The sequence below is a fragment of the Mustela putorius genome, unplaced genomic scaffold, assembly GCF_011764305.1.
Source record: "Mustela putorius furo isolate JIRA1106 unplaced genomic scaffold, ASM1176430v1.1 tig00003898_pilon_pilon_pilon, whole genome shotgun sequence".
In the NCBI taxonomy this organism is placed as follows: Eukaryota; Metazoa; Chordata; class Mammalia; order Carnivora; family Mustelidae; genus Mustela; species Mustela putorius.
This window is the reverse complement of record NW_025422047.1, coordinates 33,653,076-33,670,949: the sequence shown is the minus strand read 5'-3', so window position 1 is coordinate 33,670,949 and position 17,874 is coordinate 33,653,076. Positions and strand designations below refer to the sequence as shown.

Here is a 17,874-nt window from a genome sequence, read left to right as displayed (position 1 = left end):
CGGACACTGGTGTGCAAGTATCTGTTTTTTTGAGTCCTTGCTTCCAGTTCTTTTAGGGTATATACCTATGTGTGGAATTGCTGGATCACGTAGGAACTTCATGTCTAATTTTGAGGAACTGCCAAACTGCTTTCCAGAGCACATGCATCGTTTTCTATCCCCATCAACATTGCATGAAAGTTCTCTGTACCTTTTTGATAGAAATATGGGTCTTCTTATATTCAAAATATTGTATGTTTCCACTTCTGTGAAATATCTAGAAAGATGCAACTTTCCTCATAGACACACACATTCTCCTGTGCATCACACACCATACAGATTTCTTCGTTTGATATGATACATATAGCTGTTTATTTCAACATGCAGCTTTTATCTCTCTACTTTTCAGTTATTTGGCATTACAGTCATCGGCACTTACAGTGAGTACCCAGTATTTTCAGACAATATCCAAAATGGGTATTCAATACTTTAGTGTCATTAATCTTTCACTTCTTTCTACCTACTGATCCCCTTGCTGCTCTCCATTTCATCTACTTCTAAGGCAGTGCTTTTAATACGGTCAGTGCTCAGACTGAGTGCTTCACCTCTGAGATCTTAAACAGCAACATTCCGCTTTCTGCCTACAACCTCTGATCCTTTTAGCTCTTGAATTTTCTAATTCCCACTGCCTTTGCTCTTTGATCTCAAGATTTAGGGTTTCTTGATTCCTTCTTTTTCTCTCTTGGTATACATGTTCTTTCAGTTTTATTTCCTGCTCTATTTAGCTTAGACTATCATTCATCATTTAAACAACTTTTTGCTGGTTTAGTTTCAACAACTCTCCTATCTACCGTATCAGTCCTGCAAACCTGTAATCCTGGATCATTTCAATCCTCTCCCTTCTGTGCTACTACACAAGATAGTTGAACTTGTTAAGTTATGCAGCTGTACAAGCTGGAACTCATACTCCTCGGTAGCATCTTTGCCCAGCTGGCTCTTCCGGACTGCTGGTCGTGTTCTTCTTGCCTTAATTCAGTTCTCTTTCCCCTTCCCTTTAGCTACTCTTTCTCACTCCCTTTCAAAGCCTCCTGCCCTCTGCACAATGAACCTCACTTTACAGGAAAATTGTGAACTGAAACTTATTTCTATCCCACAGCTTATCTCCTTGAGTCCTGTCTGTGAGCCCAAGATGACCATCTTCCTGTTCAAGGAAAATGCTTTGGCAGATTCTAAATTCCACCTCTTCCTATTTCTGTAGGAACCCTGTTCCAGCCATAACAATTCTCTCCATTGGCTCTTTCCAATTAGTCATATGCAGCCTCAAATATCTGCCATTTTTCAAAAAGAAAAAAACAAAAGTCTTTAGCCGATCTTCCTTTCTTCTAAGCTACCATTAATGTCTTTCTTATTCAAGATTATTCTTCAAGGACCGCTCTATTGTCCAAATTACTATGCTTCTTGATCTCTAATCTTCAGTTCACAGAACACTGTCTTCTGTGTCCATTGCTTTGTTAAAATTCTGTGAAGGTTACTAATGACAACCTAATTTCAATAAAAAGGACACTTTTTCTCCTTATCTTCCTAACCATTTAGCAACTTTTTTTTTTTTTTAAATCTCCTTTGGCTTCAGTAATATACATTTTAATTCTACTCCTACCTCACTGACATTGTTGTATAAAAGTAAATTTATCTTAACGTTGGTTGAGCACTAACAATAAGCTAAATACTGTGCTAAGAACTGTATATACTTGAAATAACTCTATGAGGTAGGTGCTATAATTCTAATTTCATAAAAGGAAATGGTGTTGGAGAGGTTCATTTATATAAGTCACAAAAGGCAGGACTGTCTTAAGCGCAAATCCCAGTAGCTTTACCGCGCTCCTAGCTCTTTTTTTTTTTTTTTTTTTTAAGCAGCAGTGACAGGGGTACATATAAAGTGTATCTTGGAGCCAACAATTGTTAACTCTTTATCTAGAAGAGAATGTTTAACTCTGTTATATTCATGTAGATTAAAAGTCTTTGGAAAACAAGTATTTTAGCATTACAATTTTTAAAAAATCTTTCAGTAATCTTCTGTAATTCAGTAAAAAGGAGCATTAAGAACTGATATCAAGGTTCGTTTTTCAAGAAAAGAATGCCTGTTCATGTAAGATTATCATATGCTTCTTAGAATTATTGGACACTGTCACTTTATCAACAAGAATTTGCCTCCTATCTCACAAGGATGGCAAGAGAAGGTTCCATGGAAACCCTCCCTTAACAATAGTGTGAAGCTACTTCATATTGCACTGCAAATATCCAAGGGCACAAATCACACAATATTCATTAAGTCCTAGTAAAGGGTTTAATATATGCCTCTATTATTCTACCGAGACCCTAATTCCCCATGTAGCTACCTGAAATGCATTTGTAAAGCAACATCCCTCAAACTTGAATACATGTGGGAATTTTTAGGGAACTTAAAACACACTGACAACCTAGTCCTACCTCAGGAGACTGATGTAGTTGGCCTAGGAGGAGATGGGGATTAGGATTTTGAGAGGCTCCTCACGTGCTTCTAATGCACAGCTATAGTTGAGAATCCATTGGTGTAAAGTATGGAGGAAGGATTTTCATATACACTGTATAGTTACAAAAAGAAAAGGGTGAGTGGCTGGTATGTCTTCATTAGCCAACAAGCTTCTGTTTACCCATATGATCACACACAGACATTGCTTCTAACTGCAGACAAATGGTTCCCCAGTCAGTCATCAATCAAACATACTTCATATTATATAACTGCACTAACTCCCAAGACTACTATAACATGAACCACAAACTGGGAGGATTAAAAGAGAAATTTATTGTCTTACAGTTCTGGAACCGACAAGTCCAAAATCAAGGTGTCGGCTGGGCTATGCTCTCTTTGACAGCTATAGGTGAGAATCCCCCGAGGCCTCTTCTACATTTTGGTGTTTACTGCCAATCTTTGGCATTCCTTGGCCTGTGGATGCCTGGCACAAAGTTGTCTTCTCCCTGTGTCTTTCTATAGACTTCCTCTATGTGTGTGTCTCTGTGTCGAAATTTCTCCTTGTTACAGAACATCAATCATACTAGGTTAGAGCCCATGCTAATGACCCAATTCTACTTGATTGCTTCTCTTAAGGACTTACTTCCAAATGGTCACATTCTGAGATTCTAGGGGTTATGACTTCAACATATCTTTTTCGAGGGACAGAATTCAACTCATAATAATAAACCAACTACAATATGCCAGTAACATTGCTTTAAAGCAGGCATTCTCAACTTGGGATGAGGAAAAAAAAATTCAACTTTATTTTTCACTCTTGTGTAAACTGTATTTCTTACAATTATGAACACAGGCAACAAACTATAGCAGTACTGTGTAGCAGTTCTTGAAAATTTGCACCCATTGGAACCACTGGTGTTTTCACATCACATTTCAGGGTTTGCAGTTATCCCCAAAATACCATTACAGTCATCACTACTTTGAAATTATAGTTAATAGACTTGCTGTTAGACATATTAATTTTATGTATTAATAATCATGTGTGAATATAATAATATATCATGACATAATACTTTCATAACTATTTCAGTAAAACTGATTTTTATTTAATTGCATCTTTTGGTACTTAACAACATTATTCTGAGAAGGGGCAAAATTAAAAGAAAATCTTTCAATAACTCACAGCCCAAGTTAGTGAATTCTTACACTTTAGACTTGAGGGTTTTTTACTCTTATTAAGTATCAGAGAACATAAAGGATATTGTATATCATTTTTCAAACCCTTTTTTTTTTTAACCATGATCCACTGTGAAAAAATATATATTTTATACAAAACCCAATACACACAACTCTCTCTCACACAACACAAAACCGAAACAAAAGTATCACAAAACAATATTTACCCTTACTGTAGGAGATGCACTCTGACATTTTCTATTCTAGTTCTTTTCATTAAAAAATGTCAGTGTGACCTACTGAATTAATTTCACAACTACTCTTGGAGCATAAATTAAGTAAGTGTTAAAAATCCTTCAGTAGCATTCCTTTATAAATTTCTCATATTATATTATAATTGGCAAAAGGCTATTATTACTGTTATTCATGTACTATTTTAAAAATATATACCATTTCAGAGGTGGCATTTAGATGAGGAAATAGTTCAATAGGGCTTGACCAACAACATTTGTTTATGCCGAGGTTAAAAAAGAATTTTACCTGTAGTAAACTCGAAGTGTCTGGATTTCTTCTTCCAGTTTTTTGTACTGTTGAATTGCAGTCTCTCTGGCTTGCTGCATAGCCAACAACTTTGCCTGCAAGTAATTAATACTTTAAGAAATTTAATATTAGTTTTGATATGTTAGAATACAGTATTGTAGTATAAATAGGAGCCTTAAATTTGTGGTAGTTTTAAAATCTATCAGGTATTTTTAGCAGTGTCTCATAATTTCCCACAAAATAACCAAATTATATTAATAGCAGACATATTGAAGACAAGAACATATTAAATTTACCAAGTTTGCTTATTACTCAACTTCAGCCTTATTCATCTGTACCATCAGATATATGCCCTTCTGCAATGTTTAACTTTATACACAGAATTCAGAATGTGGAACATGGGTTCAGAGCAATATCTAGAGTAGAGATAAGCACAATGGGAGTTTCACACACAAACTTAATGTGGCTCTACCACCTGATCACACCAGATTTTCTTTTAACTTTATTAATAGTAAAACCCAGAAAATTCTAAATAGGTTGTTAAGCTATCTTTGATATTTAATGTGAAAAAAAATACACAGGACTATAATCTGATTCTTACAGATAGGACTTAACCTTTTCAGTTCCTTTTCTGCAGGACAAAAATCTCTCAAGGAAGTAGGACAACAATCTTTGAATGTTAGAGGTATTTTATTCAAGGGATGTTATTATTTTTCTCTGCCTATAGTACACAAATTTAAAGGGACTGTAATCAGTTTTTTGATAGAGTTCAAACTTAGAGTTTTAAAAGAATTGATAACTTCCGTCTTTCCCACTGGGTTTCAGGCATAGCCAAAAAATTTTCAACCGAACTTTTAAAATACAGTATTGGTAAGTCAGTTTTCAGTTTTGTTTATTCAACATTTGATATGTATGAAAAGACTGTCTTTCACTTCAAGTGGTTTTTGATAGGTAACACAGAGCAAATTGTTATCAAACACCTCACAAACTACACTAATGGCAATAATTAAAAAGTGATTGAGTTTGGAGGCAGAAATTCACTAATTTTGCTAAACTCATATTATTTCACTGGGATTATTTTCTTGCATAAGAATCATGTTATAAGACACATTGAAATCCTGACCACAGGAAATTTAATTAGTGTAATGTAAGTGAACACTGGACAATGCCACTTTTCTATTTTAATAATAGAGAATAATAAAAACAATGCAACAATTCATGTCTTTAGATATAACTTTAGGAACGAGGTTAAAATAATTTATTCTCTATCTGGCTAACAAACCTAATGAAGAATTACTTCATCATTAAATTTAAGATGTTTGAGTGCTTACTTTAACATGTCACATTTTAGAATTATAGGTAAAACATTCTCAAAAATTATTAAAAAGCATCTGAAAATAGTGGCTGGTTCTTTATGTCAAAAATTGACAGGTTTGTTAATCTTCAATAAAGTATAAAATGTGACTGAAATGGTAACATGGAAGACACAGGTACCCACTGTGACTAATGGTCAAAAAGAACCACACAAAAAGGACCTATCACATTCAACTTAAAAAATGTCAAACATCCTTTTGTATCTATTTAAGGAATATCAAATATGGACAGGTAATAGAGAATTTGCTAAATAAATATATGACAATGCTAAGTACCTTAGATGATTATTTTGAAGGTTTTTTTTGGTTTGTTTGTTTTTAACCTGGTACTTCTGCAAAAAAAACAAAACAAAACCTCACCTCCCAAACCAAAAACAAAACCAACTATATTCTGGTAGGAAAACACCATAATGAAGATTTCTGCCTAAGAAATTTCTGCAATAAGCTTTTGAAAAAAGCTTCATTTTCACTTTTGTTTCCTTTGCCTTGGGAGACCTATCTTGAAAGAAGGTTGAAGATGTTGAAGAGGTTACTGCCTATGTTTTCCTCTAGGACTTTGATTCCTGCCTCACATTTAGGTCTTTTATCCATTTCGAATATATCTTTTATCCATTTCGAGTTGTTTTTTGTATGGTGTAAGAGATGGTTGAGTTTCATTCTTCTACACATAGCTGTCCAATTTTCCCAGCACCATTTATTGAAGAGGCTGTCTTTTTTCCACTGTAAATTTTTTCCTGCTTTGTCAAAGATTAGACCATAGAGTTGAGAGTTCATATCTGGGCTCTCTACTCTGTTCCACTGGTCTATGCACCCGTTTTTGTGCCAGTACTATGCTGTCTTAGTGATCACAGCTTTGTAGTAAAGCTTGACACTTGATCTTAGCCAAAAGGCTGAGAAGTGATTGTAGTAAAGCTTGAAATCAGGCAACATGATGCCCCCAGTTTTGTTTTTCTTTTTCAACATTTCCTTAGCGATTTGGGGTCTCCTCTGGTTCCATACAAATTTTAGGATTATTTGTTCCAGCTCTTTGAAAAATGCCAGTGGAATTTTGATCGGGAAGACACTGGAAGTATAGCTTGGTCTAGGCAGTATGGACATTTTAACAATGCTTATTCTTTTGATCCATGAGCATGGAATGGTCTTCCATTTTTTTGTTTCTTCTTCAATTTCTCTCATAAGTGTTCTGTAGTTCCTTGAGTACAGATCTTTTACCTCTTTCATTAGATTTATTGTTTGGTTTATTATTTGGTTAGGTATCTTATGATTCTTGGTACTATAGTAAATGGAATTGATTCTCTAATTTCCCTTTCTGTACTTTATGTAAGTTGTACACACTATATTATATATACTACATATATATATATACACACTATATTATAATTTATATACATGACAAATAAGCTGCCAAACTTGCTACTTAAATTGATGTAACTTGAAAGCATCTGTGTTTAACTATAATGCCATTTGTTGAATGCCTACTACAGGTTAGGCATTTTATCAAGTGCTTGAAATCCTATAGTCTATCCACACAACCTATGAGATAACTCCAATTATCCTTATTTTATAGGTGATAAAATTGAAGTTAATGAAAATTAAGCAACTTGCTAGACTATATAACATTCTGGAATATACATATGTAAATATATGTAAACATTTAACAGATATGTTTACACACACATACATACACATATGTGCTAGGCTCACCTGTATTCTCAAGAACAGGACAGACAAAAGTATTTACTTAGGAATTTGATAAGTAATACCAATGTGTGGGTTCACAAGCACTTGATTAACTTTCATACATCTTAGCCACACTTGCAGGGAAAAGGACAAGCAGAGATGTACCAGATACTCTTGAGCATGCTGCTTTTTTATGTATCATTCAAGCCTTTCCACATATAATTGCTCTTTTTGTTCTTTATTCTAATTCCTCCAAAACTTCACCTAAGTTTTTGGCATGGACTCTTGTAACTGGGAATCATGTATGTATTTAGTCTTAGTAATGGGAACAACTGAGAGTTAACATTGTATTTAGTCATTAGCTGGATCTTCTATTTCTTAAACTGTGTTGCTGGTTCATCTCTCCCTAATAGTAGTTAATATAAACATTCTGCTGTTTACTCCACCAAAATTTATCTATTAAAAACACTTGTCTTCTTGACTAAAACATGGCCTCCTAAATCCACTAATTTTACTATTGTAACAAATAATTTTTCTAAGCATATATAATCACAATTATATTTTTACAACTCTCTAAACAAATCTTATGAACTTATCACCAAATTTCATTGAATCTAAGATAGTACTGACTTTAAAACACTATAATTTTATGCAGAAAAATCATGCCAATAATGCTTCTAAGACACCATCCATTGTAATAAGCATACAGCAATGTTAAAATGTGAAATGGGTATTTTAAATATTTTATTTATTTTTTTAAAGTAGGCTCCATACCCAGCATGGGGTTTGAAGCCATGACGTTGAGATCAAGACCCTGAGATCAAGAGTTGGATGTTCTACTGGCTGAGCCAGTCAGGTGAAATGATTTTTAACCTAATATATTCCCCTGCTCCAAAACAATAAAATTCCCTTCTTAGCAATACCAAAATATCTTTTTCTGGCCTGCGGCATATGTTTTAGATTTTTTCCTCATCTCCTCACTCCACTCACACACAAAAACCATACCTTGTCCTTTTCTTATGAATAAAGAGAACTGTAACATTCTTGATCCTTTCTTTTGTTTTCCAAATAAGGAAAACTTTGAAATTTTCATTGGAATCTTCAATGGTAATACTCCAGAATTTTATATGTCCTCCAACTACCTTTCATACTTATTCCCAACATATAAAAGGTATTGCTTAGAACACCTGGGATAAACAACTGAACTAATTCCAGGTGAAGCAATGGAATCAAAATATCACTTGATAACAGTTATTGATAATAAATAGAAATTTACAGAAAAATCACAGTGTGTTTTATATCTTTAGTATCTTCTCCTTACACCTGTTTTTCCTTGTACCATTATCCTTTTTTTTTGTTCATTTCCAGTTTTACTGAGATGTAATTGACAGTTAACACTGTGTTAGTTTTAGGTTTACAACATAATGATTTGATGTATGTATATTGTGAAATGATTACCACAATAAATTTCATTACCATCTATCAACTCAAATAGTTGCAGATTTTTTCCTTGTGATGAGAACTTTTTAAGATTTACTCTCTTAGGAGGGTATGTGATTTGGTGAGTGCTGTGAAGTGTGTAAACCTGGTGATTCACAGACCTGTACCCCTGGGGATAAAAATATATGTTTATAAAAAATAAAAAATTAAAATAGAAAAAAAAATTTAAAAGTTAAATAAAAAAATTTTTAAAAAAATTTTTTAAATATATGATACAGTACTGTTAATTTTAGTTACTATGCTATACATTATATACCCAAAACTTATTTACCTTTAGTGACTGGAAAAAGAGTTGGTTAACTAATGTTAGGTTAGTCTTATAATTGAAAAGCTCATCCCAAAACTATACATTGAGCAATGCCATCTAAATAGGACAACCATTTGTATTGCTGCCAAATTAGAAATGAACTTCATTGTTTCCTTAGACTCTTATCTAGTACTTTAGAATGATAGACAAAACAGTACACCACCTACATCACTGAACAGAATTTGTTATGGATATTGTGGAGAAACCATTTCTATCTTACTTCAAAATCTTAGTGTTTTTTAAATGTGTTTTTAATTGTAACAGTCTAATATAATTAAGCCTTCCTTTGGTAACTCCAAGACCATTAATGGTAATCTGGTTTTATCAGAGAACCAAGGCATTTGATCTTAAGTGTGATATCTGCTAAATAATGAAACATACTGTACAAATTAAATCACAGAGCCAAATAATTTTAGACCTGAAAAGGATCTTAGAGGTAATACAGTCGCCAACTTTATAGGTGAGAAAATTGTTGTTAATATATATTTAATGAAACATTTGGAAATTGTCCAAGATTTCATAGTTGGTTAGAAGGAAAGCTGAAACTAGAATACAAGTATCCAAAAAACACTGGCTATTCTACCATACAAGACCACACTTCAATATGGCATAATTTAATATATGTTAACCATTTTAGTAGAATTGTTTTATAGAGTAATCATAACATATAGACTATGTTACACTACCGGACACATTTGTAAGGAATCTAATTAGATATGTTCCAACAATACATCAAATTAGAAAATTGCTTAATAATATGACTATAGCCATCCTAGTATTTGGCTTTTTACCCTCAGAAGCAGGTTATAAACATAGTAAAGACATGTAACTAATTATCATGCAAAAGGATATAAAAAATTGAAAGGTACTATGAAAAGGATAAAAATGACTGGATTTCAATTACACACTCTCTTCATAGGAAAATTGGGATTGCTTACAACAGTATATTACATAGTGTATTGCTCTTTAAAGACAATTCCTAGGGGTGCCTGGGTGGCTCAGTGGGTTAAGCCTCTGCCTTCAGCTCAGGTCATGATTTCAGGGTCCTGGGATTGAGCCCCGCATCGGGCTCTCTGCTCAGTGGGGAGCCTGCTTCTCCCTCTCTCTGCCTGCCTCTCTGCCTACTTGTGATCTCTCTCTCTCTCTGTGTCAAATAAATAAATAAAATCTTAAAAAAAAAAAAAAGACAATTCCTAAGAGGTTATTACCTTAAGTACCTGTCTTACTGAGAGAACTTTCAGACCAAGGATGATCAGGTTCCGGACTCAAAAGCAGTCTTTCTTATATGCAGTGTCTAGTCATCTATGGTCTGACATGAGAAAGGGAACAAAACAATTTGTAATTGGAAGCAGAAATCAAAATATTCATAAGCAGACAATGATCTGTGAGGGGTGAGCTGAGTTCAAAAAACAGAGAAGGGAGGTGGAGAGGAGCATTCCAGAAAGAACGCAGCACAGCTATTACGGACAAAGTTAGGTTTGGCTACCGGTAAGTAGTTCTATGACTCTGAATTAGGGCCTCTGAACGTCAATTTTTTCATTGGTAAAATGGGGTGGATAATATCCATCTCACACGACTATTAGGCAATGATAAAATGAGATAACTTATCATTTGAAATAGCCATATCAGAGTGAACAAGTATGTAAGCTGTATAATAGACTCTATTGAACTATGGATGTAAAACTACTGTGGAAATAACTGATGTCAGTAAGAAATAGCACTGTCCCAAGTAACAGGTCAATAAAATGAAAAAGGATTGTGCTTAAAGTATCAGTTTGAGTTATGTGGTAGTCTAGACTATGATCACTGAAGTCCAGGTAATATGTTTTAGACTTGTGGGCCATATAGTCTTTCTTGCAACTACTCAATTGTTGTTGTAGTGTGAGAAGAGCCTTAAACACTATACAAGTGAATGGGCAAGGCTTATTCCAATAAAACTTTATTTACAGAAACAGTCATTTGGTTCAGAGGCCACAGTTTGCAGATTACATATCTCGAGTGTCAGAGGTGACAGGTTTACACAGAGCCCAGAATACATGTTGGTCTATGTAAGTTTTTGGTTAATGTTGTCAGATAATATTGTTAGAATGTCAGATAATGTCAGAAAAAGTGAAAAATGGAAATGCAACAACATGTTCAATACATTTGATCTGTCTAAAATGAATAGTTTCTAAAGACAATGAGACAAAATATCTGAAATCAAGTTTTAGAATAGGTTCTTCAGGGCATATAATGAAAAAAGGAAAAAAGGAATTAATAGTGGTTAATGGCAACCGTGTGCTTGCATGGTAACATTGCAGAGTACAGGAAACCACCTTGTCAAGGAGGCATGATTTCACCTATTACATATGAAGCAAAGCAAACAAATAAAAAAACCTTATAGGGACACCTGGGTGGGTCAGTTGATTGAGCCTCTACCTTTGAGTCAGGTCCTGATCCCAGAGACCTGGGATCAAATCCCACATGGCGGGGGCAGTGGGGAAAAGTCCTTGCTCAGCAGGGAGTCTGCTTCTCCTTCTGCCAACTTTTCCCTCTGTTGCCTAAAATATGTTTATTTCATATTCATTCTTTGAGATATTCATTTTGGATATATGGTTTTAAATTAGCAGGTATTTTCTTTCAGCACATTGAAAGCATTATTCCAATGTCTCCTGAAGTCCATTGCTCTGTTGAGAAGTCATCTGTAAATCTAACTGTTGCTCATTTGAAAGCAATCTTTTTTCCTTTGGCTGGACACTTTTATAAGTGTCTCTTTGATGTCAGAATTCTATTTCATTATAATGTGATTTAGGTGTGGATATCCTTCTTATCTTGCTTTGGAAGAATATCTTTCATCAGCTTTAGAAAAAATCTCAGTCATTTTTCCAGTCTAATAATGCTTTTCCAGGATTGTCTGTATTCTCGCCTTTTGGGAGGAGCCTAATTAAAGGTTTGTAGGATTATCTCACTCTATATCTCTTAATATTGGTTTTATTTACTAGTGTTGTATTATGGGTAATTTTTCAGATACATTCCAATTAATATGTCTTCCAGCTCCCTAATTCTTTCTTCAGCTGTATATAATCTGACATTTATCTAGAATGTTTTACTTCAAAAACTTCTTGTTTTATTTTGAACTTGAATATGATTCTTTTCCAGATTTGCATGGTGTTTCCTAGAAAATGCTTTTGATTTATTCATGGTTGTGATTCATACTCTATTTAAGTATTTACTGAAGCATTTCAAACATGGCTATTCTATATTCTTTAGATGGATTGTCTGTTGTGTTTGTGTGTTCTTTTTTGGAAGTTATTGTATCTGCTGACTGTCATTAGCAAGGGTTTTCTTCCTCATGTGTTTAATTAATCTTTGGTTGGGATTTAATGTTTTCCTGATAATTTGTGGGATCCTACTGGACTAAGTTAAGGATACCTTCCTTTGAGGACTTGTGCCTATTTCATCAGGAAGCCAGGAGAAACAATTCTTAATAAAGTTCAAGAAACCTGGATTAATGCTAGAATTTCTGGCTCAGTGACCTAGCCTTCCTGCTCTAGGAATCGGGATCCTAGCTAAAGATGAGAGTATTTCTGTAGATGTTTGTCCTTAGTGCAGCTGTGGACCATCTGTTTTCTTACTGTTGGAGAGGGGTTTGTCTCTGGTTCTATTTCCAATTTTTTTGTGAAGTAAAATTTTTGCAACATTTCCTTTATTTTCTGTGGTCTCGTAATACACGAAAATTAGAGTTTTTCCAGGACCTGCTAGGTTAACAGCAAAAGTGTCCCCACGCTTTTTGGATACACTGCAGGAAGGATAAGTTTACATTGAAATTTAGCACATCTTATACCATCAAAAATAGACCAATCTGTTTTTTCACAATTTAACATTTAGAATTCTTACATTCAGTATATTAACTGGATTTATTTATTTTCACAATATTCCTGACCTGCTTTTAAATAGAAATAATTGAGGTTTCAGACTGCATTTGCAAGCTTTTCTCTGAAAACAACCTACTGTAGGGTTGTCTAGTCTAAAACCAAATATATAAAGAATAAAGTAAAATTTTGGTTATAACCATTCTTACGGTATTTTTTTTTCCTTTAACATTGTTTTATGAAAGTACTGGAAATGTAAAGGTTGTCTATGTAAGAATTTTGATCACATGGCTAGAAGTTAAGATGGGGGTGGGTAGGGAACCCAAATTTTGCCTGGTCCCTGGAATTTAGCTAGTTATCAAATCATTCTGAACACCTGCAAAATCAATGGGAGGCCTGAGAAAAGAATTGCTGCAATTCTGCAAGTAGAAAAGCTACCACTTTTTGCAAGATAGGAAGTATGGAGATGTGAATCTGGGGCACTATATTGGAAGATAAACCTCAGTGAGGAGGGAGCTCTTAAGCAGTCTACTATAAAGTATTATAAAGTAGTGGAGCACAAAATTGGACATTTTAGAAGTTTGCTACAGATGGGGATGTCCCTGGCTTAAAGATGCTCAGGTGATGAACCGAGGTAGAATTCTAGACAGGACAGTGTGGTCTCAGGACCCCTAGGGTCACAGAAAGAATGGGGTGCCTGAATGTGGCAGAGAATCAGAGCAGGAAGCAGGCTGAAAGCAGTGAGTCCAGGTGCTTAGGCCCTGGCTTTCCACTCTGTGTTCCCATAAACTGAACCACTACACGGTCTAGTGACTGCTCTCTAGGCAGAGGTCCAGCAAAAGGAAGATGTGTGGCAAGAACCCCTCCTTCCCTGGAAGGAAGAGCATGGGTCCATTCCACAGAAGTCTGTAAAGTTTGTAGACTGGAGACTGGTTCACATGCCTGAAATAAAAACACTTGGTCACAGGATGGGTGAACAGAGAGTTAGGATGGAAACCAGAGAGATAAGAGTGATTGACTGCTCTTCTGTGAGGGCTCACTGAAGAGTGGGGGTGGGGGATTGGGAGGTGGGGAGTGGAGTGTGTGTGTGAACCTTCAGCTCCAGGGCTAGAGACTGGCATGCTATCATTTTCATCCCTCCCCCAACCTGGGTGCTGAAAGCCCTCAGGGAGTAAAACAGTGCCACAGAGTGCAATACAGAGCTGCTTACACACAGCCTGGTCCCTGGCGGGGGGGGGGGTGTGTGCAATTCCACCAGGGTAAGGAAACCTGAAAATCAATACAATAGGTCTCTCCCCCAGAAGAACAGTAGGAACAACCGGCTAACACCAGGTTTACGGTTCATAGAGAACTGCAAAACTTCAGCTCTTGGGGAAAACAGTATATAGAGTTTGTGGGTTTTTTGTTTTTTTATCCTTTAGTCTTTCAGGTTGTTTCTCTATTTTCTTATTTTATCAATTCCTTTTTAAATTTTAACTTATATATATATATATATGCCATATATATATGCCATATTTTTGTATAAATGTTTTTCATTCTTTCCTATTTAGGGATCTAGTTCCTTTTAATAAGCAGACCAAAATACACACAAGATCTAGTTTATTGTTTTGTCTGTTTTACTTCTTGTTCGATTTTTTTCCCTTATTGTATTTTGTCTGCTTTCTTCTGGTTTGTGTTGTTTGTATTTCCCTGGTGTTGTTGCTTTTTTTTTTTTTTTGTCTTTTCTCTCTCTTTCAGCTGTTCTTTTCTGGACATAATGATAAGATGGAGAAACTCATCCCAAAAGAAAGAATAGGAAGAGGTACTCACTGCCAGGACTTAGTCAATATGGATATAAGGTAAGTTGTCAGAACAAGAATTTAAAACAATTATAAAGATACTAGCTGGGCTTGAAAAAAGCACAGAAGACGGTAGAAAATACCTTACTGTAGAAGTAAAAGAACTAAATCTAATCAGGTCAAAATGTAAAATGCTATTACTGAGATGCAGTAAAAAAATGAAGGCTCTAACTGCTAGGATAAATGAGGCAGAAGACAGAGTCAGTGATATAGAAGACAAAATGATGGAGAATAAAGAAGCTGAGAAAAAGAGGGGGAGAAAATTCAAAAATCAGCAATACCATAAAGCAAAATAATATTCAAATACAGGGGTCCCAGAAGAGGAGGAGAGAGAGGGGCAGAAGGTTTATTTGAACAAACTATTTTGAGAACTTCCCTAATCTGGGGAAGGAAACAGGCATTCAAGTCCAGGAGGCATGGAGAACCTCCCTCAAAATCAATAAAAATCAATATCAACGCCTCGATATAATGCTTGTAAATTTCAGAGATAAAGAGAAAATCCTGAAAGCAGTTCAGGACAAGAGGTCCTTAACCTACAAGGGTAGAAACCTAAGGCTGGCAACAGACCTGTCCACAGAGACTTGGCAGGCCAGAAAGAACTGGTATGATACATTCAATGTGCAAAGCGGGAAAAATATGCAGTCAAGAATTCCTAATCCAGGAAGACTGTCATTCTCAGCTCAGGTCATGATCCCACAGCCTTGGCATCGAGCCCCATATCAGGCTCCCTGCTCAGCGGGAAGCCTGTTTCTTCCTCTCACTATCTTTCATTCTCTCTCAAATAAATAAATAAAAAGTTAGTGTTAGAAGCAGAACTTGAACTCAGAACTATTAACTACCAGTTTAGTAAATAATCCTGAGTCTGTGCATTAACTACTTCGCCAACCTCTTCAACATTAAACTTGTCATTATATCTTATTGTGATGACTCCAGAGATGACACAATTTACTCCCAACTCCTAGCTCTTTTACCATTCATCATCATTCACTGAGAAAACTTTTTTGTATTTTCATTTTTAGTTTATGATAGCATTCACTTTTTAAGACATAAATAATTTAACCTATTTGTCTGGAACTATGTCTTTATCCATTAATTCAGACTGCAGAGGCTTTTTCTTTTCTGTTGAATGAATTCTATGTCAGAAGATATTACCTTGACTTAAGATTTGTTCCTAGTTACATCCAGTTAGATGTCCGATCTCTGAGACTTCCTGACTATACCTCTGAAAGCTATTTATATTAATATATGTGAAATCACTAACTACCTCACTAGCTTCACTAATACTCTATGCATCATTTAACAAGATTTCTCTCTTCTAACATCTAGAAAACAGGTTCATCATGTAGTAGTTATAGTCTTCAGAGAATACATATTAATTCACTGAATTTCTGTCTACTACGCCACTCATTCCTAAGATCATTTCCTCAGGAAGAAAAATCACATGTAGGAAAACACTTAAAGCATCAGCTGGAATGTGAGTTTCCCCCAAAAGTGCATTTTCCTTTCTCATGGTATGATACATTCCTTTCACTAAGCTTGCTTTCTCTTGAACTACCTAAGAACATGAGCACACAGAGAAAATTAAATTCTTATTTAAACTGAAGAAGCAAACATTTCCCAAAATGAAAATATTCCCCTCCATTACACTTGAGTCATAAACATTTCTCTACATGTCAGTTGCCCTCCTATTTGTTAAAATTTTAGTCAGCAGTGTTTTGTTTATTTGTTCAGGATCTTTTTTTTGGGGGGGGGGTTTGTTTTTTTACTACATCTATACTATACTTTATCACCTGAACACCTGCTGAACTAAACTTGTCTTGCCAACAAAAAATTTTGAAATTATGCAATCTGCAATTCAGTCCATGGCAAGCACTTGGGTAGAATTTCTTCTATATCTTTCAACATACCTAACAACAATTAAAGAACTGCCTGCACAGAAATATTGCCAACTGAGAAGTAAGTGAAGCAGGATTAATCAAGTGAACTTCACTAACATTTTAGCTAAGAATTTTTCAGACACTAATAAGTACCATAATCATTATGTGTCAAATTAATTTTGACATTAACCTAAAATTTTGTGAATGTATTAAAAGGAAAATCAGTACAATTATGTGATCTTCAATTAATAAAGTTCTCATTCATCAAAAAGTTTTTTAATATAGGCCATAAAGAAAATGTAAAAGATTATGGAAAGACCATTACAACTGGGAAAACATTCTTGCAGAAAGGAACATATTTGGTAAATGGAAATTTTCAAAATAAGAGACAAAGAGATCTTTAAACATGTAAACATATATAACTAGTAAAAATTATAATTATAAAAACATTAAGCTTTATAGCCAAGGCTATATGAAATATATTTTTATTGAAGTAGTTCATAACTAAATAAGAGTGCTAAAAAAAAAATCACATAAATGTTAATTCATAAATTTCCCGTCTGTGAAACCATTTTACTCAGGTTTCTATGACTAATCCAGTAAATTTCCTATTCATTTATTATAAATAATCAACAAGAAATAACTGAAGTCATCTGAACTAAAGGAAAATTTTAAAAAAGACCAAAACACATTCCGAAGAGAAAAAGACCAAGAAAGATTTCATAAAAGTTTTCTCAAATACTTTAAGTTGGCTTACAGGCATTAAGAAAAGCAACTACATTTTAAAGTTTTCTTTTTTCTTTTTCTTCCAGTTTTTAGTTTTCAATCAAAGGAAGAAAGATTGCTAAGTCAAAGGAAGAAGGACTGTCTTTATTTGTGGTAATCAATATATGTATATAGTGATTTGAACAAAAATTCTGTGTATGAATGTGGAATTATTTAGGAGCTGTGTCTAAGCATGTGAAAAGCATAAGAAAAGAGAGTTCCCTGTTTCCTTTTGGATGCTGCAGACAACAGCAACACAGCCTAGGGCACACTGCTGCGGATTTTAACTGTTGTATGGAACTACTCAAAATGCTTTTGATCCATTTTATCTTGCAAGTTAGCAAAGAAATGTTGCAATAAGAAACACCAACAAAGATCTGAAAAAGTTAAGCTCTGGATTACCATATTGTGTTCTCCTGCCATTCAATGCTTCATACAAAGGCAGTGGTGTTCAAAGTAAGAAAAAAAAAGTGGAGGGA

The 17,874-nt window shown here is 34.7% G+C and overlaps 1 protein-coding gene across 5 annotated transcripts in view; it reads right to left on the bottom strand.

Annotated features, from left to right (window-relative positions):
- The window catches only part of MIPOL1 (mirror-image polydactyly 1), a 343,108-nt gene that overhangs the window by 107,035 nt on the left and 218,199 nt on the right, over positions 1-17,874 (bottom strand). For all 5 annotated transcript variants that reach the window (XM_013046227.2, XM_004773315.3, XM_013046226.2 and 2 more), the window contains one exon: positions 4,205-4,299. In XM_013046227.2, the coding sequence (XP_012901681.1) occupies positions 4,205-4,299 (95 nt within the window). The remainder of the gene's footprint in view (positions 1-4,204; positions 4,300-17,874) is intronic.